General features: G+C 33.4%; 5 protein-coding genes across 9 annotated transcripts in view; 1 reads left to right on the forward strand and 4 right to left on the reverse strand.

The window, feature by feature from the left end:
• Positions 1 to 14468, reverse strand: part of LOC138124158 (receptor-type tyrosine-protein phosphatase S-like) — a 76313-nt gene extending 61845 nt beyond the window's left edge. The window contains exons 1-8 of one of the 2 annotated variants that reach the window (XM_069039096.1): positions 14237 to 14467; positions 14083 to 14187; positions 13889 to 14025; positions 13569 to 13818; positions 13183 to 13512; positions 12797 to 13036; positions 12607 to 12741; positions 12420 to 12550 (exon numbers count right to left, since the gene is read on the reverse strand). In XM_069039096.1, the coding sequence (XP_068895197.1) occupies positions 12420 to 12550; positions 12607 to 12741; positions 12797 to 13036; positions 13183 to 13512; positions 13569 to 13818; positions 13889 to 14025; positions 14083 to 14187; positions 14237 to 14384 (1476 nt within the window). In that variant the 5' untranslated portion in view covers positions 14385 to 14467. Of the gene's footprint in view, positions 1 to 12419; positions 12551 to 12606; positions 12742 to 12796; positions 13037 to 13182; positions 13513 to 13568; positions 13819 to 13888; positions 14026 to 14082; positions 14188 to 14236 lie in introns of both variants that reach the window. The other variant, XM_069039097.1, reaches the window with a different exon arrangement.
• LOC138124163 (receptor-type tyrosine-protein phosphatase S-like) lies at positions 207 to 4314 on the reverse strand. 2 transcript variants are annotated; one of them, XM_069039113.1, is made up of 12 exons: positions 4194 to 4314; positions 4043 to 4134; positions 3423 to 3909; positions 3140 to 3369; positions 3018 to 3090; positions 2494 to 2678; positions 1887 to 2446; positions 1617 to 1836; positions 1476 to 1563; positions 1328 to 1415; positions 887 to 1273; positions 207 to 832 (listed from the first exon to the last, which is right to left on the reverse strand). In XM_069039113.1, the coding sequence occupies exons 2-12, from the start codon at positions 4091 to 4093 to the stop codon at positions 634 to 636; spliced, it is 2568 nt and encodes an 855-aa protein (XP_068895214.1). In that variant the 5' UTR covers positions 4094 to 4134; positions 4194 to 4314; the 3' UTR covers positions 207 to 633. The 2 variants fall into 2 exon arrangements, with proteins under 2 accessions (XP_068895214.1, XP_068895215.1); XM_069039114.1 differs by having other exon boundaries at positions 887 to 1290; positions 1348 to 1415; positions 4194 to 4313.
• Positions 4234 to 6386, reverse strand: LOC138124165 (uncharacterized). The gene is made up of 9 exons (XM_069039116.1): positions 6209 to 6386; positions 6055 to 6159; positions 5861 to 5997; positions 5546 to 5801; positions 5166 to 5489; positions 4810 to 5049; positions 4620 to 4754; positions 4429 to 4559; positions 4234 to 4371 (listed from the first exon to the last, which is right to left on the reverse strand). The coding sequence occupies exons 1-8, from the start codon at positions 6354 to 6356 to the stop codon at positions 4444 to 4446; spliced, it is 1461 nt and encodes a 486-aa protein (XP_068895217.1). The 5' UTR covers positions 6357 to 6386; the 3' UTR covers positions 4234 to 4371; positions 4429 to 4443.
• On the reverse strand, positions 7203 to 9784 carry LOC138124164 (tyrosine-protein phosphatase 99A-like). The gene is made up of 7 exons (XM_069039115.1): positions 9600 to 9784; positions 9006 to 9553; positions 8736 to 8955; positions 8595 to 8682; positions 8467 to 8534; positions 8010 to 8413; positions 7203 to 7955 (listed from the first exon to the last, which is right to left on the reverse strand). The coding sequence occupies exons 1-7, from the start codon at positions 9699 to 9701 to the stop codon at positions 7757 to 7759; spliced, it is 1629 nt and encodes a 542-aa protein (XP_068895216.1). The 5' UTR covers positions 9702 to 9784; the 3' UTR covers positions 7203 to 7756.
• Positions 14469 to 17739: 3271 nt separating the features above from the next.
• On the forward strand, positions 17740 to 23974 carry LOC138123364 (uncharacterized). 3 transcript variants are annotated; one of them, XM_069038033.1, is made up of 10 exons: positions 17740 to 18815; positions 18914 to 19306; positions 20564 to 20778; positions 20831 to 21146; positions 21197 to 21808; positions 22403 to 22492; positions 22550 to 22645; positions 22701 to 22900; positions 22954 to 23257; positions 23310 to 23974. In XM_069038033.1, exons 2-10 carry the CDS (start codon positions 18935 to 18937, stop codon positions 23802 to 23804), a joined length of 2700 nt encoding a protein of 899 aa, XP_068894134.1. In that variant the 5' UTR covers positions 17740 to 18815; positions 18914 to 18934; the 3' UTR covers positions 23805 to 23974. The 3 variants fall into 3 exon arrangements, with proteins under 3 accessions (XP_068894134.1, XP_068894135.1, XP_068894133.1); XM_069038034.1 differs by having other exon boundaries at positions 17740 to 18802; positions 18886 to 19306; XM_069038032.1 differs by having other exon boundaries at positions 17740 to 18802.
• Positions 23975 to 26572: the final 2598 nt, after the last annotated feature.

Here is a 26572-nt window from a genome sequence, read left to right on the forward strand (position 1 = left end):
GATTTAAATCGTATTTACGATATGCCTTCAGGTATATTCTCAAAAAAATAAATTATTTACTGATTTTTTAATGGGTGTAGTAAGGACTTTTTATATTGGAAAAAATAAAACTATGACGTTCTTGTTTTATTGAAAGTTTATCAAATAATAAATACTCTTATAAATTAATGTAAACTAAAACTTTTAGTCTTATTCATTGATAACTAGCTAGCACTTCTTCATCTTAAGTTTTGAAAATTCCTTATTTAGAAGAGGGCATAACAGTTTTAATCTAAAAATAAATTCATATTTCCTTTAAACAAGAACTAATTAAGCATTTAATTGCACTGCTTATTTGTTTTCAAAGCTATACTTATACGTGATAAATGCCTTCACAAGGCGTTGGCATTTGCTAGACGACGACAAAAAAATTGTCTTTGATTCATCATAATACCGCAATACGTTAGTTTTAGATGTATTCCCTTAAAATCTAGGTCTAGCAAATTTTAGAAATACAGAATCCTACATAGTATTTTGAGAACATAATTAAAATGTGTCTCACCAAAATTTAAGGTCTACATAGACAGTATTGAACTAATATTACCATTAAATTATACACGGATCAATCATACTCATAATTCTAAATGAAGAATGCTAAGGCTTCTTTTTTTGTCTAAAATACTCCACAACTACACGGTGAGCAAAGACGTAGTGGTCCACAGTACTGACCAGCCAAGGCCTTTGGCTTCTCAATTGCTTCAATACTTCCGCGAAATTTACTTGTTTTTTATATTGGCCCATTTTTAAAACAATGTCACACAGAATTACTGTGCCCGTTCGTCCACATCCTGTACTATATTATTGTGATGTTAGAATGAAACAATATTGGTAATGTCAAAACACCTACTTGCAGTGTACGAGAATGGGGGAAGTATGTTTCGAAATTCCAGATATCACCTTCATGAATGGAGTAAACTCTTGAAGGTTTGTAGGTACACCATGATCGGGCCACTTGATATACTGAAACTGTTGCACGCGATGAGTCTTATTTTCATACTTCACTTGAAATTCCCTTTTAACATAACTGGGAATCATTTTTGATGACACGTTTAAAATGAAAATATTTCCAAATCGGCACTTTAATCCAAATTCCGGCCAATATTTTTCACACACGATGGTTCTATTCTCGTTCAGATTACTCAACATGACAACGGTCTTAATATTTTCTTGCCAAATCATCGACCAGAAATCGTTTACGGTATTCGGCAGAGGTGTTTGGGTTGCGATGAAAGCTCTGGGAATATTGTAACCCTTCAAAAAGTAGATTAGTTTTGACAAGTCAGTTTACCTACTAAAGCGGTTTCTCACGTTGACGTAATTGGCGTTAATGTAGTCACCATCTTCGTTATTTTTTAAAACAACTCTTGTTTCGTCATCTGGAAATTATGTGTTAAGTTCTAAGTGTAAATGTACAACTTAGTTGATGTTTAACTTACAAGCTATTACATTTGTGTAGCGATTCTTTTGAACATTTTCAGGTAATCGTCCATGATCACATTTCTTTAAACTCTGTTTGGAAATTACCTACAACAAATAATATCCTGCAAATTCATTGAATGTAGTTGATAAAATAAAACCTCAAATTGCTGTGTTAGTTGGTTGTCTTCGGACTCATCTTCTAGGCAACTGGACAAATATAGTTCCAGATCATTAATTTTTATGGGTTCATACATTTCTGTATTATTGTTCAATAAAGTTGGCTCCCTTCGAATATTTCTGTTTGGTGTGAATTCAAATATTGTAGCACTATTTACGTGTTGTTCCCCGGTTTTGAAAGGAAACTTGTTATATTTACATCTAAAACATCAAATGTAATATTCTTTTAAAAATTTGGTTGAAAAACGAACGCATAACAAAGAAATCCCCATATAAAAATCGTAATGGTGACAATAATGATTCCAATGATTATAGGAATGAATGGAATTTCAGCATGACTCATGTGAATCCTTTCATTTGATTTATTCTCAAGAGCATAAACCGTTAAACCATCAACATCATCTTGAATTAAGTACATGAGATGCGTGCTATGCTTTTCAAAAATTCTTTTGTTAAACATGTCACCAAGTTCTACTTCTAAACCATCGTTTTGAGAAGATGACATTTTAACAATCCATTTGCTCTCATTTTGATCTGAATTATTTAGTAATGATCCGTATGTATTTTTTATCTTTTCTTCAGTATATTTTTCATCATTTTTCACTAATAACGCAGAGAAATTTCCGTTGGATTTGTCAGGTTTCGGAATTAAAAGAAAACATTTAAACGATGAACACCATTTCACAATAGGTTTTGATGAGTACTTAACAAACCATGAAAAAGTATTTGCGTTTATTTTCGCTTTTTTACCGTCGAATTCGTTTATTCCCCATACGCTAATTCTGTAGACATTTTCTTCTTCAACTGGAATCTAATAGCGAATATTAAGATCTGCGCAATAAAACCCAACCAACTTACCGTATAATTATACGTTCGTTGATACTTTCTTTCTGTAATATTGTAAGGTTCCATGATTTTCTCGTTTATTTCAATCCCAAATTTTTCTAAAGGGCCGTTCATAATAAGTGGGTGATCCCATGATAAAATAATTTCTTTAGGTTTAGTGGATAAGTTAATTTTTAAATTTGGCGGAGCTGGACACACTGGAATTGTAACATGATTTAAAAAAAGGAGGTAAGTGGAACCTGTGGAAAACACAATTCTGAAATCGTCGGCGTAGCTTAACATCATGCGAACATCCGTGATGAAGAGAGGTTTTGCCGAAACTACACCAAAGTTGTATATGGCAAAACCAGTTACTATTTTATTCGTTTCCATTTCCAAAATAGGGTTCGTTCATTAATAAATTGTGTTCTCGAGTGAGAACCATTTTTTAAACAAACTTTACATAAATGTCAAATTTTATTAAGTTACGCCGCACGTTTTCAGAAATTTTGTTTTCCACTGCCGCCCTTCAACTATTTCCTTTGTTGATCACCAACCTTCCTGGATTGTTTGAGTTGTTACATTTACATCATTTCCCCCTTCTTGAACACCTTCGTTTTTTGCTTGTACCTATAAATGAAGCTTTTTATTTTAGTTATAATACTTTCCTATCATTTACGATAATGGTGTAGTTGGTCTCTTTTTTTAACTCCGTGAATGTAGCACATATGAAATCATCCCACAATTCGCAAGGTGAATTTGAATGAAAATCTGTTGTTTTTTTACCATCCTTAAAAGCGATGTTGTAAAGGGACACACTTCCTGTTGGTGGATATGGAGCTTGCCACTTAATCCACAAAGCACTTTCGTTTTTGCAAAATACGGTTAAATTTCGTACCGCTTGAGGTTCTGTAAGAAATTGGTAAATTAAAGGAATTTACGTTGAAAGATTGTAAATTTACTCTCAGGTGGAGTCCTTATTGTCCCATAAGTCCTGCTTACATTATTATTTCCTCTGATTGCGATTACATTAACCCTGTAATCGGAGAATGGTTTTAAACCCTGAATTTGTTTATTGAATGAATCATTATGTTTAGTCAGAACAATTTCTGTAAATTGAATTTCTTTGTTACACCACTGACTGACGCACTGATACATTAATTTGTAATTTAGTCGACCGTTGAATCCTTCACAGGATTCTAATTCTATGTTAACGCTGTTTTCTTCCAGAGTGATTTTTTTAGGTAATTCTAATGTTGCATTGATGTCTGATGACGAATTTGCAGATCTAACACTGACTTGATCGATTAATAGTTTTCGATTTGTTGTGTTATTACTAAATAGTTGTATGTTGCATGTTGTAAAATTGTGTAGAACGTTGATCTTTAGATTTGTTTCGTTTGTAGAAGCGCTTCCATTAGTGCGTTGTTCACAAAAGGCTTTGACATACTGAAATTATAATAATCATTACACAGAATTCATTTAATACATTTTATTAAGCGTATTGAAAGAAACGAGAAACATGGTTTTGCTTTTACCTAATTGCATCTTTCTTGTATTAAGGAAATATTTTTCTACCCACCTCGTACTCAATAAGATATGTAGCATTTTCCCTAACGGATGAATTCCACATTAAATTTATTGTATGATTTATTAATGTTGCTTCCAAGGTTCCTAAGATTAATTTATTCATGTAATTTATTCAGAATGAAAATAGAAATTCTACAACTTACTGCGACTTGTTAATAATGTCTTCAGTTCATCGGTAAATGACTGATTTTGGACTACCAATATAATTGTTATTTCGTATTCTAACTTTGTTGTCGACAAATTACTGATTGTTTCTGTCACATTGCCGCCACTGTTGAAATCTTTTGGCTGTGAATAATTTTGAAATTTTTTTTCGTCACTCTGAAACATCACAATTATTATTAAACTGTAAATGTTAATGTTACTATCATTTCACACGTTTTTATATTGAATCTAGTAATATTCAGGTTTCTTTGCGCTCTGGTCATATGTCATATCTACAAAAACCGTCAGCGAATGTTCCGTTATAGATGTTAAAACAGGTGGTCGTACTAAAACTGTTAGAGTTTCTAAAATTTTGACGGTTATTATTAACCATAATTAAGTCTTCAGTAATTTTATGTTTATACCATTACATCGATAACCTGGGTAATCCTGAAAAAACTTTTTTTTGCATTCTGTACACCCTTTTATTTTGGAACAGGTTTTGCAATTGGCACCACAGTTTAAACTACAGTTCATCCCCCAGCCCCCAGAATCACAAGCTACGAATCATTATTACACATAATTGTTTTCCACCTTTTTTACATATCAACAAACTTTTGTTGCAGAATTCTCCTTCATATCCCCAGGCGCACGAGCAGTTAAAGTTTTCTGTACATATCTTATAAGTTTCGCAGTTAGGATACGATTTCCCAAGAACTTGACTGCAACTTATATTACAATTGTTTCCAATATAACCTCTCTTTTTGCAAATTTTTGTATCCGCTAGTTTTGTGTCAAGAACTTTACATCTAGAGCTATACGATATGTTTGTAGGTAAAATTATGTTTTTAGTATCTGAAATAAATATTAATGTTGATATCAAATTCTATAATAAACATATAGATGGAACTTATTCTATTTTGTTTTGTTTATTATAATAATAAAAAATAAATAAACCACATGAATATTACCTACTGAAGGTCTGCAAAAAGCAATATTATCAACCGCCCAATAACCTTCTTTTCTATCGCTCGAATGTCCGCGGAAAAACATGAGTTTTGCGTTTTCTGCAAAATTATTTTTTATTTTTATTTTCTTCCATTCCTTCAATGAATTTTCTTCGTTGAATCCTGTAACTGTTTGGTTAACCGTTTCGTTGCCTGACGTTAATGTTACGTTTAAGTAACAATCCATATCCACAGAGATAAACATGGAAATGCATAAATGTTTTGATAATCTTGGAATGTCAAGGTAGCTGTAATTTTCACTAGTGCGATTAGAATATCTATATTTGTCTAGTGGAACAATTGATTAATTATTTTGTGTTAATAGATATATTACAAATTCTTACGTTTCACTATTTTAACTGCTTCCCTTTCACCTATCCTCAACCATTTTGGAGTAAAATGTACGGTCTTTATTAGTTTATTGTCATATAGGTTCCATAATTGGTAATCTTTTTTAGTCTTCTCATTTTCTTTTTTAAGCTTCTCTATCGGCATTTTTTTTAATAATTCACCCAATGATCCCGAAACGGTGACTGATTGCATAATACGAGTATATAACGCATAATGGGACCAGTTGCAAAAGGGCTGGTGTATGCGTGACTAAAAATATAAATTTGTATTTAATTTAAAGAAAAATATTTTCCATTGTACCTCCTTACTTTTACTTTAAAAGACCTTTCATCCTTCTTATCGACATCGAATAACTTGAAGACCAAATCATTTTTATGACACACCGAGAAAGTTACAGCTGAGTTATTTTGTAACAAAATGAATGAAGACTTTGAAATTTCCAAACCTGAAGTGCAAGTAATGCAAGATTAATTTTAACAAGACAACTTCTTCCTGCACTTACTTTCCCAACGTATATCAGTGATGGGGCGATACTGAGAAATGTTATTTGATATAAGCCAATCGTCGTTCACCCAACTATTTAGTTGATTTTGTGATCGATTAAATCCTATAAACAGAAAAATAAAATAGTGTTGTATAAGTGAAAATGTGTTTACCTTTTTGATCTTCAAGTGGTGAAATGTAAAGCCCAGAGTACACTGAATCACCTGTGAGAACACAAGTAACGTTGTCGTTTTTAATTAATGTAATTACTTCAGCCAGAATAAATGTCCTTGTTAAAATATAACACAAGTACAACCACATATTGTTGCAGCTCTTGACAATAATTCAAGATTGATTCATTTTCACAATTTTTTTTTTAATCTTAATGTTTGCCTTATCATTAAAAAATAAGCAATACTATCTCTACGATGTGTACATATGACAATCTTTTTATTATCAGGTATTATTTATTTTTTATATTTATTTATATTTATATCAAATTATTTTTCATGAATGCCAAAATAACGGCAGTTTATTTTTAGACACAGATGCATTTTTGTTATTGTGTGATATGATTCTGTTCATTCTGATTTTAAAACGAGTGTTTTGGATCAATACGAGTATTTCTTCTTCTTTAGATTGAAAATTCTTATTTGTTTTTCATTCATTACTAATGTCAGATGACGTAATTATGGAAAGATCACCTTATCGGATCTTATCGGTGCACCTGAAACCAAGTAAAATTTAGTCGGCACTAGCCGCCCAATGGACAGTAACCCTATTAGATATTAGATCATTTATCCTTTCATGTTATCCCTTGTCACATTATTATCTTCCGTAAACGTCTATGTGGTGATGTTTTTAATTCATAATTATGTAGTAGCCTCACAAAACAAGAACTATTTCGGTGCGGGTCTCACCTCTTTGACTGACATAAGAATTAAAAGAACAAACGCAAATATAACATTTACATTGTTTACGAGAATTTCAAATGGAAGCATCGCAGTCTCTCATGGGTGAAATTTTTGTTTGAATTTATTTGATTTATGGTCAACTGATTTAAATCGTATTTACGATATGCCTTCAGGTATATTCTCAAAAAAATAAATTATTTACTGATTTTTTAATGGGTGTACTAAGGACTTTTTATATTGGAAAAAATAAAACTATGACGTTCTTGTTTTATTGAAAGTTTATCAAATAATAAATACTCTTATAAATTAATGTAAACTAAAACTTTTAGTCTTATTCATTGATAACCCCCACTTGTCAGATAAAAGAAAAACACTTTTCTGCTAGCACTTCTTCATCTTAAGTTTTGAAAATTCCTTATTTAGAAGAGGGCATAACAGTTTTAATCTAAAAATAAATTCATATTTCCTTTAAACAAGAACTAATTAAGCATTTAATTGTACTGCTTATTTGTTTTCAAAACTATACTTATACGTGATAAATGTCTTCACAAGGCGTTGGCATGTGTTAGACAACCACAAAATAATTGTCTTTGATTCATCATAATACAACAATACGTTAGTTTTAGATGTATTCCCTTAAAATCTAGGTCCAGCAAATTTTAGAAATACAGAACTATACATAGTATTTTGAGAACATAAGTAAAATGTGTCTCACCAAAATTTAAGGTCTACATAGACAGTACTGAACTAATGTTACCATTAAATTATACACAGATAAATCATACTCATAATTCTAAATGAAGAAGGCTAAGGCTTCTTTTTTTGTTTAAAATACTCCACAACTACACGGTGAGCAAAGACGTAGTGATCCACAGTACTGACCAGCCAAGGCCTTTGGTTTCTCAATTGCTTCAATACTTCCGCGAAATTTACTTGCTTTTTATATTGGCTCATTTTTAAAACAATGTCACACAGAATTACTGTGCCCGTTCGTCCACATCCTGTACTATATTATTATGATGTTAGAACGAAACAATATTGGTAATGTCAAAGCACCTACTTGCAGTGTACGAGAATGGGGGAAGTATGTTTCGAAATTCCAGATATCACCTTCATGAATGGAGTAAATTCTTGAAGGTTTGTAGGTACACCATGATCGGGCCACTTGATATACTGAAACTGTTGCACGCGATGAGTCTTATTTTCATACTTCACTTGAAATTCCCTTTTAACATAACTGGGAAACATTTTTGATGACACGTTTAAAATAAAAATATTTCCAAATCGACACTTTAATCCAAATTCCGGCCAATATTTTTCACACACGATGGTTCTATTCTCGTTCAGATTAGTCAACATGACAACGGTCTTAATATTTTCTTGCCAAATCATCGACCAGAAATCGTTTACGGTATTCGGCAGAGGTGTTTGGGTTGCGATGAAAGCTCTCGGAATATTGTAACCCTACAAAAAGTAGATTAGTTTTGACAGGTCAGTTTACTAAAGCGGTTTCTCACGTTGACGTAATTGGCGTTAATATAGTCACCATATTCGTTATCTTTTAAAACAACTCGTGTTTCGTCATCTGGAAATTATGTGTTAAGTTCTAAGTGTAAATGTACAACTTAGTTGATGTTTAACTTACAAGCTATTACATTTGTGTAGCGATTCTTTTGAATATTTTCAGGTAATCGTCCATGATCACATTTCTTTAAACTCTCTTTGGAAATTACCTACAACAAATAATATCCTGCAAATTCATTGAATGTAGTTAATAAAATAAAACCTCAAATTGCTGTGTTAGTTGGTTGTCTTCGGACTCATCTTCTAGGCAACTGGACAAATATAGTTCCAGATCATTAATTTTTATGGGTTCATAAATTTCTGTATTATTGTTCAATAAAGTTGGCTCCCTTCGAATATTTCTGTTTGGTGTGAATTCAAATATTGTAGCACTATTCACGTGTTCTTCCCCGGTTTTGAAAGGAAACTTGTTATATTTACGTCTAAAACATCAAATGTAATATTCTTTTAAAAATTTGGTTGAAAAACGAACGCATAACAAAGAAATCCCCATATTAAAATCGTAATGGTGACAATGATGATTCCAATGATTACAGCAATGAATCTAAGTTCAGCATTACTTATGTGCATCCTTTGATTTGATTCATAAACCGTTAAACCATCATCATCATTATGAATCACGTACAGCAGATGAGTGCGATTCTTCACAGAAATACTTTTGTTAAACATGTCACCAAGTTCTAATTCTAAACTGTCGTTCTGAAAAGATGACATTTTAACAATCCATTTGCTCTCATTTTGTTCCGAATTATTTAGTAATGATCTGTATGTATTTTTTATCTTTTCTTCAGTATATTTTTCATCATTTTTCACTAATAACGCAGAGAAATTTTCGTTGGATTTGTCAGGTTTTGGAATTAAAAGAAAACATTTCAAGGACGAACACCATCCGACAATAGGTATTGATGAGTAACTAACAAACAGTGAATAAGTAGTTGCGTTTATTTCCGCTTTTTTACCGTCGAATTTATTTATTCCCCATACGCTAATTCTATAGACATTTTCTTCTTCAACTGGAATCTAATACCGAATATTAAGTTCTTCGCTCTAAACCCAACCAACTTACCTTATAATTATACGTTCGTTGATACTTTTTTTCTTTAATATTGTAAGCCGACATGATTTGCTCGTTTATTTCAATCCCAAATTTTTCTAAAGGGCCGTTCATAATAAGTGGGTGATCCCATGATAAAATAATTTCTTTCGGTTTAGTGGATAAATTAATTTTTAAATTTGGCGGAGCTTGACACGCTGCAATTACGATATGATCATCAAAAAATAAAACAGATAAGGGGCGGCTGTGGAAAACATCACTTCTGAAAACGTACGGCGTAGCTTCAATCATGCTAACCCGTGATGAAGAGACTTTTGGCCGAAACTCCAAGAAAGTTGTGTACTTATTGGCAAACTCAGTAACTATTTTCTTCGCTTCCATCTCGAAAATAGGATTCTTTCTACAATAATTTGTGTTCTCGAGTGAAAACTATTTGTTAAACAACCTTCACGTAAATGTCAAAATTCACAAGTGATAGTTTATTAAGTTATGCCGCACGTTTTTAGAAAATTTATTTTCCACAGGCGCTCTTTAACTACATATTTTCTTTTGTTGATCACGATCACTAACCTTCCTGAATCGTTTGAGTTGTTACATTTACCTCATTTCCCTCTTCTTGAACTCCTTCGTTTTTGGCTTGTACCTAGAATTAAGTTCTTTATTTTAGTTATATGTATTAATTTCGGATCATTTACAATAATGGTGTAGTTGGTCTCTTTTTTTAACTCCGTGAATGTAGCACACGTGAAATCATCCCATAATTCGCAAGGTGAATTTGAAGATTTTTTTGTTGTTGTTTCACCATCCTTAAGAGTGATGTTGTAAAGCGACACATTTCCTGTTGGTGGATACGGAGCTTGCCACTTAATCCACAAAGCACTTTCGTTTTTGCAAAATACGCTTAAATTTCGTATGGCTTGAGGTTCTGCAAGAATTTGGTTAATTAAGGAATTTACTTTGAAAAATTGTAAATTTACTCCCAGGTGGAGTCCTCATAGTCCCATAAGTCTTACTTTCAGTATTGCTTCCTCTCTTTGCGTTTACATTAATCCTGTATTGGGAGAATGGTTTTAGACCCTGAATTTTTTTGTTGAATAAATTTTCATGCTTAGTCAGAACAATTTCTGTAAATTGAATTTCGTTATTACACCATTGACTGACGCATTGATACGTCAAATTGTAATTTAGTTGACCGTTGAATCCTTCACAGGATTCTAATTCTATGTTGACGCTGTCTTCTAGCAGACTGATTTTTTTGGGTAATTCTAATGTTGTATTGATGTCTGATGACGAATTTGGAGATATGACACTGATTTGATCTATTAATTGCTTTGATTTTTTTGTGTTTATGCTAAATAGTTGTATGTTGCATGTGGTAGAATTTTGTAGAGCGTCAATCATTAGATTTGTTTCCTTTGTAGAAGTGGTTGCGTTAGTGTATTCTCCACAAAAGTCTTTGAAACACTGAAATAATAATAATTATTACACAGAATTTATTTAGTTCGGTATATACAACGTGTAACAGAAATAAGTACATTAATGTTAACTGGTAATAGAACTCGTCAAAAGGAACAACTTTTCTATCTACCATTTTGCCGAAAAACGATGTTTAATTCCAAAAAAAAATTGGAGAGATCTTTCACTAAAATAATGTATGCCACTAAATACTGCAATGGCTAATTAAGATCAGCGCTAATATGAAAAAAACATCCATTTTCATCCAGAAAACGTGTTTTAACGCCGAAATCGAAATTCAAATAAATCTACCCGTATAGCAAAAAATCTACTTCGTAAGAATCTGGTTGTTTCACGTTTTTAGGTAGCTGAGTTTTGGAGATATGACCGGTTTTAGGAAAATCTTTCCGATTTTTTAAGCCACTATGCAACGTTCTTCGCCAAAATGGCAGAGAGAAAAGTTGTTCCTTTTGATGAGTTCTATTACCAGTTAAAATTAATGCACCCATTTCAGAAACACCCTGTATAATTATGTGCATTGAAAAGAAACGACAAAAACTGTTTTTCTCCACGATTATTAAAGAATGTTGGATATTCAGCGAAAAAATGAAATCAATTACACACCCAGTGATACTAAGACCCACGGCTGTCGGCCAATCACATCCCTTGTATTTACATTCTAACACCGGCAACGATAAGAGAGCGTATCGCGTAGCAACCGTTAAACGAGGCACAATTTTAATTGTCAAATTAAATTAAATTTTCAAGGATTGTTTTTTCTTGGTATAGTCGTGGAGAAAGTATAGTCTTCAACTCAAGTATAATGACTATTAATCACTCGGACGTTTCCACTCGGCTACGGCTCGTGTTGGAATTTTCATCCTCTTGAATAATCGCCATCATTATACCTTCGTTGAAGAATATGTACTATTCTTTTACATAATTGCATTTCTCTTGTATTACGGAAATATTTTTCTACCCACCTCGTACTCAATAAGATATGTCACAGCATTTTCCCAAGTGAGTGAATTCCATGATAAATTTATAATTTGATTATTATTATTTATTGTTGCTTCCAGAGTTTCTAAGATTCATTATTATTCATTTACTTTACTTTAAATGAAAATCCAATTTCGGTTACTTACTGCGACTTATTAATGTGTTCACTTTATCCACAAATGACTGATTTTGAACTATCAATATAATTCTTATTTGGTGTTCTAACTTTGTTGTCGACAAATTACTGATTGTTTCGGTCACATTGCCACCATTGTTGAAATGTTTTGGCTCTGAATAATTGTGAAACATTTTTTGATTACTCTGAAACATCACAATTATTATTAATCTGCAAATGTTATCGTTACTGTCATTTCACACGTTTTTATACTGAATCTGGTAATATTCAGGTTTCCTTGCACTCTGGTCATATGTCATATCTACAAGAACGGTCAACGAATGTTCCGTTATAGATGTTAAAACCGGAGGTCGCATTACAACCGGTAGAGTCTCTAAAATTTTGATTTTTAGTATTAACCATGAGACTTTAGCAATTTTATCGTTATACCATTACATAGAAAGTCTGGGGAATCCTGAAAAAACTCCTTTTTGCATTTCGTACAACCGATCATATTGTCACAGGTTTCACAGTTGGGACCACAGTTTAAATTACAGTTCATCCCCCAATGCCCAGAATCACAAGCTATGAATAATTATTAAACATAATTGTTTTATACCTTTTTTGCATATCAACAAACTTTTGTTGCAGAATTCTCCTTCATATCCCCAAGCGCACGAGCAGTTAGAGTTTTCTGAACATATCTTATAAGTTTCGCAGTTAGGATACGATTTTCCAAGGATTTGACTGCAACTTATATTACAATGTTTTCCAATATAACCTCTCTTTTCACAAATCTTTGTATTCGTTAAATTTGTGTCAAGTACTTTACACATAGAGTTATACGATATGCTTGGAGGTAAATGTATATTATTAGTTTCTGAAATAAATGTTAATATTGATGTCAAAGTCTATAACATGTAATTGGAACTTATTCTATTTCTTTTTTTTTGTTATAATGTGGTCGACGAGTGTTACCAATTCTATGTTATAATGAATCAATCAGATAAACTGAAAGAATATTACCTACTGAAGATCTGCAAAAAGCAATATTATCAACCGCCCAATAACCTTCTTTTCTACCACTCGAATGTCCGCGGAAAAACATGAGTTTTGCGTTTTCTGCAAAATTATTTTTTACTTCTATTTCTATTTTCTTCCATTCCTTCAATGAATTTTCTTCATTGAATCCTGTAACTGTTTGGTTAACCGTTTCGTTGCCTGACGTTAATGTTACCTTTAAGTAACAATCCATATCCACAGAGATAAACATGGAAACGCATAAATGTTTTGAAAATCTTGGAATGTCAAGGTAGCTGTAATTTTCACTAGTGCGATTAGAATATCTATATTTGTCTAGTGGAACAATTGATTAATTATTTTGTGTTAATAGATATATTGCAAATTCTTACGTTTCACTATTTTAACTGTTTCCCTTTCACCTATACTCAACCATTTTGGAGTAAAATGTACGGTCTCTATTAGTTTATAGTCATATAGGTTCCATAATTGGTAATCTTTTTTAGTCTCCTCATTTTCTTTTTTAAGCATCTCAATCTGCCCTTTTTTTAATAATTCACCCAATGATCCCGAAACGGTGACTGATTGCATTTGGGTTTTAAGCATAATATATAACGCATAATGAGACCAGTTGCAAAAGTGCTGGTGTATGCGTGACTAAAAATATAAATTTGTATTTAATTTAAAGAAAAATATTTTCCATTCTACCTACTTCTTTTACTTTAAAAGACGTTTCATCATTATTTCCATCGAGTAACTTGAAGACCAAATCATTTTTATGACACACCGAGAAAGTTAAAACTGAGTTATTTTCTAACCCAATGAATGTAGACTTTGAAATTTCCAAACCTGAAGTGTAAGTAATGCAAGATTAATTTTAACAAGACAACTTCTTCCTGCACTTACTTTCCCAACGTATATCAGTGATAGGGTGATACTGAGAAGTATTATTTGATATAAGCCAATCGTCATTCACCCAACTATTTACTTGATTTTGTGATCGATTGAATCCTATAAACAGAGAAATAAAATAGTGTTGTATACGTGAAAACGTGTTTACCCTTTTGATCTTCAAATGATGAAATGTAAAGCCCAGAGTACACTGAATCACCTGTGAGAACACAAGTAACGTTGTCGTTTTTAATTAATGTAATTACTTCAGCCAGAATAAATGTCCTTGTTAAAATATAACACAAGTATAACCACATATTATTGCGGTAGCCGACAATCTGTCAAGATTGATTAATTTATACATACAACATTTTTATCTTAACGTTTGACTCGTCATTAAAAAAATAAACAATTGTATCAATACAATCTTTTTATCATCAATTTAATCATTAATAGGAAATTATTTTTCATAAATGCCAAAATAACGGCAGTTTTTATTTTGATACATTTCTGTTCATTCTCAGTCTTTAGAAGGAGTCTCGTGGAACAATTTTTGTTCATGTTTCGTTTGAAAATTCTTATTTATTTTCATTTATTACTAACGTCAAATGAAATGATTATGGAAAGATCACTTTATCAGATCTTATCCGTGCCTTTGATGCCCTTGGTGCCCAAATCGTACAAACGATTAAGAATTTATGTCGGTGATAAACTCACTTGGGAAACCCACATGTCGTACATTTCCATCAAAATTTCACAAAAATATTATCTGTTAAGACATCTACGAGATATTAAATCCACATTTATGGGGCTTACTTTGTTTATGTACCAAACCAATGATCATACGGTTTAATGTTTATTAATCTGAGTAGGTACACTTGTATCAAGAGTTCCGCCATCACGATTATTAAGGATTAAACTTATCTCTTAATTTTATAGACTCCCACTTGCAATTGTACACATGGTACCTGGAATATTGATTGATGTTCATTTGTAAAATCTTTTTTACAATACTAAAGTAAACACATAATAATGTTGACTCAAGTTGCAAAAAACCAATTTGGATTTGCAACAGCAATTTTATGGCATTAGTCGTTTGAAATTACTTTAAAACTGTACTTATATGGAAAATATTCAATCCAAACTATGATTTTCTGGCCTTTTTGTGCCTTTATTTGGTTTAAAAATATTGAAAAAATGCTGTTGCAAATGACAAGTGGTTTTTTGCAACTTGAGTCGACTTTATGTATTTACATCACAATCATCACATGAGTCTACGAGTATGTTGAAATACAAGCAAAAAATAAATTTTCAATCTATTGCAACATTGCAACTAAGCTAGAGTTATTTTTTTAACTTGAGTAAAGTCAGAAAGTGACAAGGATTGTCACTAATGTCATTTTTGATAATAATAATAATTCTAAATTTGCTTTTTTTTGGTATTCAAGGTAGATTCGCATTACATAAATATGATGCGCCACGTTTTTAATACACTTGGATATTACAAACACCCCTGTTAGTAATTCTTTCAATACCTTCCAGGATTTTAATAAATTCAATTTTATTAGTGGTTATCTAAATTTATTTTTATTTCGGATTTTTTTTTGTATTTACTTAATCTTTTGAAAATCTTCTATCTGCTTATAAGTACTTTGCATAAAATTCTTGTTTATTTTTGGCATTAGTAAATTCTGCCTGTTTGTCTATTCTCCCCGTCTATGTTTCAGTGACTCCAGATTTCAACAGATTAAGAATATTGCAATCATGTACGATTTAGCAATAAGGTACCTGTTCCAAATAAGGCGCGTTCTCACGGATCGATTTTAGTTGTTCAAGTAAAGTTGATCAATAAAAGTTGAATGAAAATTGTCGTGAAAACCTGTGTTTCAACTCAGTTGATCAAGTTTTTAGTGGATCAACAAAAGTTTCACCGAGTCAAACTTTATCGTTCAAGAACTGAGTCATACTCGGTCCGCTGAAAGGTTGAAACCTGCTTGAAACATGTGAACCCAGTGTCTAGACCGATTTCAACTTGACTACCTACGTGCTATTTGATATTCACTAAAAAGTGACAATTTTAACATAGTATTTTTCTTCAGGCATTCCCAATAACTATTTATGCACCAAGGGCGGTACAACGATGATTACGCCCGGAGAACGATGAATCAAGCTCGAGGGCTTTAGCCCGAGAGATGGATATCGTTCGATGGGCATAATCATTCGGTGACGTCGTGGTGCATACAAGATTTTATTTTTTACTATACGTGTTCTTAAAAAAAAAATGGCATCTTTGCAATTATGAATTGATGAGGGCGTTATGAATTCATTACGCCCGCTTATTCTTATTACGCCCTGTTATTATTCCCCGGTTGTTATGGACATGTTTACGTATTTCGTATCCTAGGAGTTATCATGCAATTATACTAAAGTGAAAAATAAATGGTTTTTATAGCCTTCCGTATCCTCTAATGCTAGTTCTTTCAGCAAAGTTTCGGATGCTCCTAATTTATTTTTTCTTAGAATCTATGGTCTCGCCCAAAAACTACGTTTCTTGCGCTTCTTGTTCATATCCAATAAAAATTTTCTCAGTTCGTCCCTTAAGCAACGGTTAGTACCTCTACACCTAGACGAACAACTGCATTCGACGCCATATTGAAATTGAAACTGGCTATCAGTTTGTACCGAAACGTGTGAACGAGAACTCCGTTCAACTCATGTTCAACTTTTATTGATCAATTTTACTTGAACAACTAAAATCGATCCGTGAGAACGCGCCTTTAGTTTATCATTTAGTTTGTAAATATGTATAATCAATAAATGATCAGACGCGACATTAACAAATTCCGGGAAAAGCAATGGTCAAACTGCGGTGAAAAACTAGACTACCGCAACAGCAAACAATTTTGGGACAAGTTTAAAATACTGATTGATCAAAAAACACAAACCACCCACTTTCTAACACAAAACGGAGCATTTTATAACCACCCCCAAGGCCCCAAGCACAGTCAGATCTCTTCGCAGACATCCACGCAATCCAATACCCCAAAGCTCCAACTTTAACAAAAACTTCTCCAACCGAGTTATCCACGATGTCTAAAAAATCCGAGGCAACCCACCCGACTTTCCCGAACCTGTCGACGACCCTGACAGAAGATGCATTGCATTTGGTGACCATAACTTCCGCCGGCAAATTGATTGACAGCCGTCAACATTTACAGAGTATACAACACACATTCCTCGAAACTGGAATTTTATTTTACTCCACTGCAGACCATATCACAATAGACAAAATCCATCACAACATTAGACGACTCAAAAACACAAAAGCTCCAGGACCAGACATAACAAAACCAATATTTTTATTATTATTATATGTTTTATAAAATTAACAGTTATTTGTGTATCAAGGCCAAAAAGTGAATCGTTTTTGTCCGATTCGAACACCCGGCTCGGATACAATTGTTAACTCGCTGTTTCATATTTTGTAATGAATTTTGAAGCGTCTCTTTGACAATTCAAATCAAGGTGGCAACGGTGTTGCCAATATAATTTTAAAGTCATAGCCTACTCTAATTATAAATTTAAATAATCTCAGGGTACTATCGTGCCTTCAAATAAATATATATTTAGAGTAGGCGTAGGCGACATTCTAATTCTGTTAACAGTGTAAAGTAATTTTTGTATAGGTAACCAATTATTCTCCGGAGTTACACAGGTTACATAGTAAGCTTTTTCCCAATTTCATATTGTCATATTCCGTGGAGGGGGAATAGGGAGAATGCACTACAAAAATTAAAAATATTTTCTAACCTAATTTTATTTCGTTAAAATGTCAGACGTTTCTTGTGTCATTTTTTACGCTGGAAAAATGTTGCAAACAATTGAATTTCCGTAGGTTGCTCTAAATATAAATTTATTTTATAATTTGTAATTGGAACATATTGACAACTAACCTAAAATTTAGAGCCAAAAAAATTGTTTTTCCTTTCTTTGCAATGTTTTACATTAAAAATGGAATAACTTAACAATTCCTATTCTCGAAGCAAATATCTAAGGACGCCCTTTGCTGAAAACAAACATGTTCAATTATGTCCCGATTAAACATAAACAAATATCATTCGTGTCAAACGGCGAACAGCGGGAAATTCAAACTTTACACTGTTCTAAACGGTTTAATTTTTCCAACGCCTACTCAGCCCAGGATTTCATTTGCACGCGCGATACTATGCCGTTCTTTGTGTATGATGGCATTTTTGTTCAGGTAAATTCGTATTCTTATGTGAATAACCCTGTATTCTCTAATAAAGTTCAGTTTAGAGTTTAGACAGTTGTTTAAAAATGACCGAATTGTATTATTATTGGTATGATATGACTTTTAACAATCTACCCCAAGAATACGAGCGTGGTTGGTACATCTACATGCTGCAAAGTGAATAATCTGGAAATGTGAGTCACTTGAGTAGAAATAAACCGCTGATTAGGTCGCAGTCGCATAATTTTCACTTTTATCGCCGACAGATATTTTTCGCAGCTCATCATATTATCAGAGATAATACTCCGCATTGTTGCAACACTTTTGTTGATTGCCTGTCGGTAAAACAGGGAAAAGTGGCTATTTACCATGACATGTAACGTCTACGTTTCGCACATCCATCTTGTTCTCATCTTTCTGGGGTTCCCACTGCTTTAATGGGCGTGGCGTTGTGTGAAACATTCTGTGCAAACCGACGAAAAGGTGAATTTTTCAGGTAGTTAATAATGAAGTATAAAATTTAACTGTTGAGATTTACGCATAATTTGCCATGTTGCATTTTCAAGTTGGCCTATCTAATTGGAAGTCTTGCAGCTACCTAATCCAGAACTGAAAATGGATAAGAATAAGAAGAAATCCCAAAGCAAATTGAGTGATGAGAAGAAACCAGCAAAGAAACCAAATGCTACGGGCACAACAGAAAGTCAAAAGTACATTCGACCATCAGAGTCTTACCACTCTTACGAGGATCGCCAACATGACGATGTTAGAAGTAGGGGGCCAAAAACACATAAAAAATGTAATAAAAATCATGATGAGGGGCCTGGGAGTCGTGATTTTACGTCGTACAATAGACAAAGCGATTCTAGGGATCAAAAATTCACTGGTTACGGAAAGACTAATGATCCAGATGATGGAAGGAGAGAAAAGAAAAGGTTCAATTTGAGTGAAAATGAATCCAACAGAAGAGATGCAAGAGACACAAATGTAAGTTTGTTCAAAACTAACATGTTCAATTGTTCATTGTTTATTTCAACGTTTGGGATGATGTATTTATTTTTTTGTTTAGCGTAACATTGTTCTTTATACATAGATGTATAAGTTGAGGCGTACGTTCACCTCATAGAGTTTTATTTAGTTCATTGTGATTGTGGTATTATATTTCAACATTAACTTACCCCTGCCAAGAGACAAGAGTAATCGTGTTATTCGTTGTACGTTGACTGATTAAGTCAAGAAAATGTTTTTGATATTAGCTTATCAATATCTATGCTTAGAATGTATTTACACTAAGTTTGTGTTTTTGATATAGTCTCCATTTTAACAATTTGGTTCACTGCAGTTTAGATTACATACTATGATTTTGAACGATGTTAATAGTATATTACATTACGAGAGTAGTAAAGAGCATATTACGTACAAGTGGATGACTTGCATACGAGCGACGAAGGAGCGGGTAATGTAAATCCACGTGTACGTAATCTCGTTACTACTAGAGTAGTAGAGTAAAGCATTATTTTAGCAGATGGTTTCATTGTATTGGAATTGTCTTCGAAATATGCCAACAGTTCATTCTCTGAAAAGGATTTATTGTTATTCTTTTCTTTCCAATTCATAAATGTTTGATAAACACTCGCATCTGTCGCGAAATTTCTTTGGCAGCAGATTGTTGGTCATTTCCATTATTTGAGGCGTATGCATTTCATCCTCTCTTGCGCTGAACATTTTACAGCTAAAATTGAGTTCTCTTAGTTAAGAAGCAAATAATACTGTTATAAGTGTTACCTTTTATTAGATAACGATCACGCTACGAGATGAAAATGCCAATTGAAAGAAGTCTAAACTGTCACTAGAATGGCCGTTGCTTAGCAACGGTCATAGGTGCTGCCATCATAATTTGGCTAAATCGTAAAATTACCTAACAAGTAGTGGGCGGAGTTACTTTACTGTACACGTACGTAAGGAAGCGTTTACTAGAGAGGTTGTGCGATTTTCGCTATTTACACTAGCGGTCGTAGAAAAACATACTTAACATCCCCAAACGCTCTCACTTTTTTTTAAACATGCATTTCGATAACACCCTGTATGATAAAATGACTGGAAAAATATCTAATACATAATTTTAACTAAATTGCAAATTCAGTTGCAATTCTACTGTTGTCGGTATTAGAACAAGACTTCAAAACGTAATAAATTAAAAAGGATAAATTCGTTTTGCAAATTGCAATAACTTTTTCAACTTAGTTCAGAAGAAATGATCGTCAATCATTCGCGAGGTCGCAAGAAGACGATGAATTCGTGTTGTACAACAACGAATTCAAGCGTAACAAAGGATACGTTGAATATGTTAAAACGCAAGAAATTACATCCGATTTGTTTGAGATGCCAGAAGAATATTCTCTAGCCCATTGCGTCGCAGAGGACATGAATATGGGAGGTGGAATTTCAGCGCGATTCAAGTAGATCGATTTACACTAGTCTCTATTTTCCCTATCATCAACTTACTTTTAGAGGCGAATTCAAAAGAGTCCGCGAACTCTTGAATCAGAAGGAACGACCGGGTGGACTGGCGATCTTAATGCACAAAGATCGATTCATTTACTATTTGGTCACCAAACGTTTGTCGTCAGATAAGCCAACATACTCGACGTTATTTTCTTCCTTGAAGAAATTGAGGGGACATGTCACTGTCAATGGCGTTAAAAAACTGGCCATGCCAAGGATCGGATGCGGTCTCGACAGATTGCAATGGGAAGAGGTGAAATTCATGATTGAATTTGTATTTGCAAAAGTGGAAGTAGAAATCGTAGTCTGCAACCTCGAACCTGTAAGATATATTTTTTGACGCCGGGTCCAAGTTAACTTGTTTCCTTGTAGACCGAAGAATCTCCGCAACAAAGATACAAAAACTGTGGAGTTACCTACGAGAAATACCCAATACAAGATATCGAGGACGAAACCATAATAGTTTATTTCTCGTCGGAGGACGAATTTGTCTCCCCCGAGATGCATGAGCTGGATGCAAAATTCCATTTCCTTCGCGAATTCGACATCGCCAAGAAAACGAGTGGCAGCGTGATATTTTATACGCAAGCTGAGAATTACTTGTTGTGTGGTTGTATTGTGAAAAAAACGAAAGCAGATCCTTTTGATTTTGTTGCCTTGCAAAAGTGTCTTTATAGCATCCAGACTGAAAACAGGAAACACAAATTTTACTATGTAGCGTTTCAAGCTTTGGCTGATGAAGACCCATGCATCAACCACAAACTCGTCAATGTTATGAGGAATAGTTTTCGCAAGGTCGAAGTTTACGTGTGTTGTCCAGGGGAGTTGTATGATATTATGGCAAAAGACAGAACCACTGGCGGCGACAGTCCACGAACCAGTCTCGATAGAAGCCAAAATAGTTCTAAGAATGATAATTCATTTGACAATGAGCTGAGTTCTCCAAAAGCAAAAACCAAAACAGTTGAGGCAAATTATTCACGCGTAAGTACAATTAACTTTTTAAATATTTATACATTAGTACTTTTCTATAGGAACTTATAATTGACGTGTTTAAATCATTTATTTTTAATTTGTTTATTTCCTGTTTGGAAGAATTCTTAATTAACAAAAATAATTATTCAGTGTGAGTTACAATTTTCAGCAAACTTGTGACTTGTGTAAAAAATTGTAAAGGGCCTTCAAATAAATTTGTATTTAGAGCAACCTATGGAAATTCAATTATTTGCAACATTTTTCCAGCGTAGAAAATGACACAAGAAATGTCTGACATTTTAACGAAATAAAATTAGGTTAGAAAATATTTTTAATTTTTGTAGTACATTCTCCCTATTTCCCCTCCACGGAATATGACAATATGAAATTGGGAAAAGCTTACTATGTAACCTGTGTAACTCCGGAGAATAATTGGTTACCTACAAAATTACTTTACACTGTTAACAGAATTAGAATGTCGCCTACGCCTACTCTAAATATATATTTATTTGAAGGCCCGATATTTTTAACATTAATAAGGATTATAAATATTAAATTGTCTCTATTAATTCCATTGACACTAATTTCTATTCTTATTGTTAGACCGAACCAAAAGAAGAAATTAAAGAGAGCAAAGAAAATATTTCAGTGTCGCAAGTAACAATGGAATCAAATTATGACTTTTGGTATGCAGTAAGTATTTATTTAAATGTGTTACGTTTAGTTTCTTTTTATTGATTATTTTTTAAGGGGAGTAACCAAGAAAGTGCTTTAGAAGATAAATTGGATTATCCAGCTTGGGACGAAGACACGCCCACACCACCCGCTAGTCAAATAGTTTACGAGGTGAGACAGTTTCAACAAAAACAACCCCACACTGCTGATAAAACAATTTTTGCAGGCGGATGTTCAAACTCGACCCAAGATAAATATTACTGCGAATGAAAGTTCTGGATCAGACTTGGACAAAGAATTTGAAGCGTTTGAGAAGGAATTGAAATCTGGGAAAATAGAATGTTCGATGGTGAAAGAACAAGACACTCTCTCTAAAGTTTGTTTCGCTCGCGAAGACATGATGACTGAAGGCGGCGTTCCGTGGGGGTATGTCAGATTTTAAAAGAATGTAACTTGTCAATTTTGTAATTTATCGTTAGATCTGATATTGGTCCGCACCTCGGTAACCTCCTCAATCAGAGACAAACAGAAGGAGGCGTGGCTTTTATAAAAGAAGACACCAATTTTTTGTATTGTTTGGTCGTAAAAACACCGACCACGTCGTCCACGCGTCGGACTATATTTTCCGCAATTAAGCAACTGCGAGACCACGCTAGAAAAAATGGCATGAAAATTTTATTGGTTCCACAAGTGAAAGCGTTTAGTGAGTTGAAGATGAACGAGATGTTTCAGTATCTCTTTGGGAAACTTAACACACAAGTGATAATCACTCCTTTCTGGAATGTAAGCACCGCTGCTGTGCTTCTTTTACGTAGTCTTATTTTCTGTTTTTCAGAGTTTCGATGAGTCATCATTAAAAAAGAAAAACCACAATAAAATCCAACATACAAAGGCAGGCATTCATCAGATGTCAAAGAAAAGTGTGATTATTTATTTGGCCTCCGTGGACGGATTTATTTCCGAGGGAATGACCAGTTTATCAAAAAAGTTTGAATTTATTGATGAATTCAGAAAGAAGAAAAAATCTCTTGGCGATTGTATAAGATACACGGAGGATCAAGACTACGTACTTTATGGTTGTATTGTTAAAAGTACACATCATAGTCCCGTCGATTTTGTTGCGTTGCAAAAGTGTACACTTTCAGTAAATATGAACAACAAAATAGACAAATTACCGAGAGTTCGTGTTCAAGCTGTTAAAGACGACGACGAAAGCATTAATTATAAAATTGCTGCAGTGTTGTTGAACGGGTTGGAAAATGTTAGTATAAAAATGTGCTGGCCAGGTGCTTTAAAAGATAAAATGCCCTCAAAAAACGCGCACAACTGATTATCTTCATTTTAAAACTCAGTTTTATATTTTACTCATTAATCAAATCTAATTACGATTTTGTTCATTAATAAGTAGCATTTGATCATTTCAGTTAATTATTTTACACCCCAATAATGTGTCAAACATATTATGTATGTAATTTCAAATAGAAAAATATTTTGAATAAACGTATTTTTATTTCAGTAAAAAAGTTTAAAAAATACCTAATGAATTTTCGCCCATTAATCAATAACGCTACCGATATATCTTCAGAAGATTTTGAAAATGCCAAGTTAAATTTATGATAAAAAAAAAAATTTGTTACACAGTCTAGGACTGGTTTACAAATCTATGAGGGGCATGGTGACCAACTCAATAGACCGGGACCAATGGCTTAACGTGACTTCCGAATCACGAGACAGAATATAGCTTTTTTTTTTCAGAAGATTTTGAAAATGCCAAGTTAAATTTATGATTATTATTATTGACTTATGATATGATATTTACGACCGTTTTACAGTGGAGCATTTTCCAATGCGTCAAAGTATGATTTTGACGACCAGTTTTTTTTGCTCGCGACAGTACAGTGCTATTTGAAAAAAAGAAGCTGATGTTCATCTGTCAAAAACTGGACGCAAGATTTTTTTTTATTTAGTTGGTATTGAAGTGTTTTCAAAATTATTTCATTTGATGTGCATTTATTCAAATCGGATAAAAAATAAGCAAGATACAGCGTCAAAGGTTTTTCGTTAGTCACTCTGTATATTAACCGCAGGGGCGTAGCTACCGCCGTATCAGCCGTATCAATGATACAGGGCCCCCAAGCTACAGGGGCCCCGACGTATGTAAGCAAAATTTCGTCAAATGTTATCCACAACCTAAAATTCTTATTGATAATTTTTGAGAAAATGTATGAGTAAATTTATCAGAAACTGGCACGTAGTCTGTTTGCAACGTGTTCTAAAATTTTGAGTAAAAATGTCAGGAAATCTGCGCAGAAACCACAAATTGGTACAAGCATCAGCTGATCTTTATGTTATGGCTTCACAATGTGAAATTGCTAAAGACCGGAATCCGGATCGAATAGAACGAATTCAAAGTTTCAAAGGCCGCGCATGCATTCTGGCTCAACTGTTTCAATTTGTGGCTTCTGTGCAAATTTTAGCACATTTTTATTTGGATTTAGAACACGTACTGGTAAATTTCTGTAAAAATGTACTATGGCGGACAAAAAATTTTGAACGATCAAATTTTGGCATATCAAAAAATGTCAATGTAAGCTGCCCTTTACTGTTATTATGACGTTTATAAATTAAGTCGAAAAATTGACAGTTTGAAGTAAACGTCTCTCAAGTTTATAATAATAATTTAGTGATACAATGCCTGCCGTATCTAAATTTACTAAAGCCAAAATAGTAACCCTTCATGTCGTATGGGCAAATTTCGACGAATTTACGGTTATCGAAGGGCACTATCCATGCCAAATGCGAAAATGGGAACACACTGGGACGGTGGTTCGACGTCTAGGTTCTGGAAGAAGGCGGGTGTCTTCCGTGGAACAGAACGCGGCACCCCCGAACTATCATCGAAATCTGTGCCTGCCCATGAGGAATAGATTGCTCTTGGTTGTACAATAAAATGGGGCAATGATCAAATATTGACTTCTTCAGTTTTAGTTGTAAAGTTTTTTTATTTTAAACTTTTAATTTTATGTTTAATAAATACATGTTATAATTTGTTAGTATTGTGGATTGATCTGTACTTTGAATTTTTTGATATTTGCGTACCAAAATACAACCTGTTGGGTCTTTCTGTCTTGACGTAAATAGAACTAAATTTGGTTTCATCTATGATGAAGACATTCCTGATTTTGTGTTGATGCTAAACCTCTAAGAACTAGATAGGTACGTATCTACATTCTACACCACTCGATAGCCTAGGGGCTGCAGCGACTTTCGCAATTTCGACGGCAAAGACGAAACGATTAAGATTCATCCACGTTCACCATTCGTGAGCCGACATAGGCACACCAAAATTTTTGTGTTAATCTATGATTGACTGGTGACATGACAAAAAAGGCAAAAATAAAAAATGAGGTTAGTTGACCATAAAGCCAGTTTTACATTTATATGTCAAAGGAATAACAAGTCGTTCAAATTTTTTTGTCCACCATAGTACTATCGAATTCATGAAAAATTAGTACAGCAAAATTTTGTTGGAGTAAATTGGGCTACATGAAAATTTCAAATAAAAACGTCTGTCATTATGACAGTTTGAATAGCAATGCTCGATCCAACGTCAAACCTATTTAGGTTATCTACTTGCAGTGTTGCCAGATTGGGGGTTTTCCCCCCAAAAATGGGGTTTTTTTAGAGAGATGGGGTAAATTTTGGGGGGTATAAATGTTTGGGGGTTTTTTTGGGGGGGACAATAATTTTTTGTGGTATTTGTGGGGGTGAGGAACATATTATCAATATAAAAACACTATTTAAAAAAAAATGTTTTCAAATTTATTTACATATTATTATGTATCTACGAGCAGAAAATGTAGCAATTTTAGAACTTTTTTCAGGAATACCCTAAATTCATAGGTAGGTGAACAGTCGAATGAAAAACGTTTTGGTCGTCAATGTCTCTAAAAAATTATGTATTCGTTTATGTCAGAATTTTGTAATTTACACTGTGTAATCAAGCCTTATTGTCATCAAAAAATCAAAAATAATTTAAACGTCAATTAGTATCCTGCGTTCATTTAAATTTATCCTCAAAGTTAGAGTTGAAGACGC

This window comes from Tenebrio molitor, chromosome 2 (assembly GCF_963966145.1).
Source record: "Tenebrio molitor chromosome 2, icTenMoli1.1, whole genome shotgun sequence".
Taxonomy (NCBI): domain Eukaryota; kingdom Metazoa; phylum Arthropoda; class Insecta; order Coleoptera; family Tenebrionidae; genus Tenebrio; species Tenebrio molitor.

Bases quoted from the DNA above. Each gene is read 5' to 3' on its own strand.
- LOC138124165 (XM_069039116.1), bottom strand. From the start codon at position 6,356: ATGTGGTTGTACTTGTGTTATATTTTAACAAGGACATTTATTCTGGCT. The intron at 5,050-5,165 runs GTAATATTCATG...TATTTATTTCAG, and splicing joins TTTTTGCAGACCTTCAGTAG to ATACTAAAAACATAATTTTA. The intron at 4,560-4,619 runs GTATAAACATAA...TCAAAATTTTAG, and splicing joins CCCAGGTTATCGATGTAATG to AAACTCTAACAGTTTTAGTA.
- LOC138124163 (XM_069039113.1), bottom strand. From the start codon at position 4,093: ATGTGGAATTCATCCGTTAGGGAAAATGCTACATATCTTATTGAGTAC. The intron at 3,370-3,422 runs GTAAATTTACAA...AATTTCTTACAG, and splicing joins AATAAGGACTCCACCTGAGA to AACCTCAAGCGGTACGAAAT. The intron at 1,837-1,886 runs GTTCGTTTTTCA...TTGATGTTTTAG, and splicing joins TGGGGATTTCTTTGTTATGC to ATGTAAATATAACAAGTTTC.
- LOC138124164 (XM_069039115.1), bottom strand. From the start codon at position 9,701: ATGAACGGCCCTTTAGAAAAATTTGGGATTGAAATAAACGAGCAAATC. The intron at 9,554-9,599 runs GTAAGTTGGTTG...ATTCGGTATTAG, and splicing joins AACGAACGTATAATTATAAG to ATTCCAGTTGAAGAAGAAAA. The intron at 8,535-8,594 runs GTAAGTTAAACA...CATAATTTCCAG, and splicing joins CTACACAAATGTAATAGCTT to ATGACGAAACACGAGTTGTT.
- LOC138123364 (XM_069038033.1), top strand. From the start codon at position 18,935: ATGGATAAGAATAAGAAGAAATCCCAAAGCAAATTGAGTGATGAGAAG. The intron at 20,779-20,830 runs GTAGATCGATTT...ACTTACTTTTAG, and splicing joins GGAATTTCAGCGCGATTCAA to AGGCGAATTCAAAAGAGTCC. The intron at 22,493-22,549 runs GTAAGTATTTAT...TTATTTTTTAAG, and splicing joins ATTATGACTTTTGGTATGCA to GGGAGTAACCAAGAAAGTGC.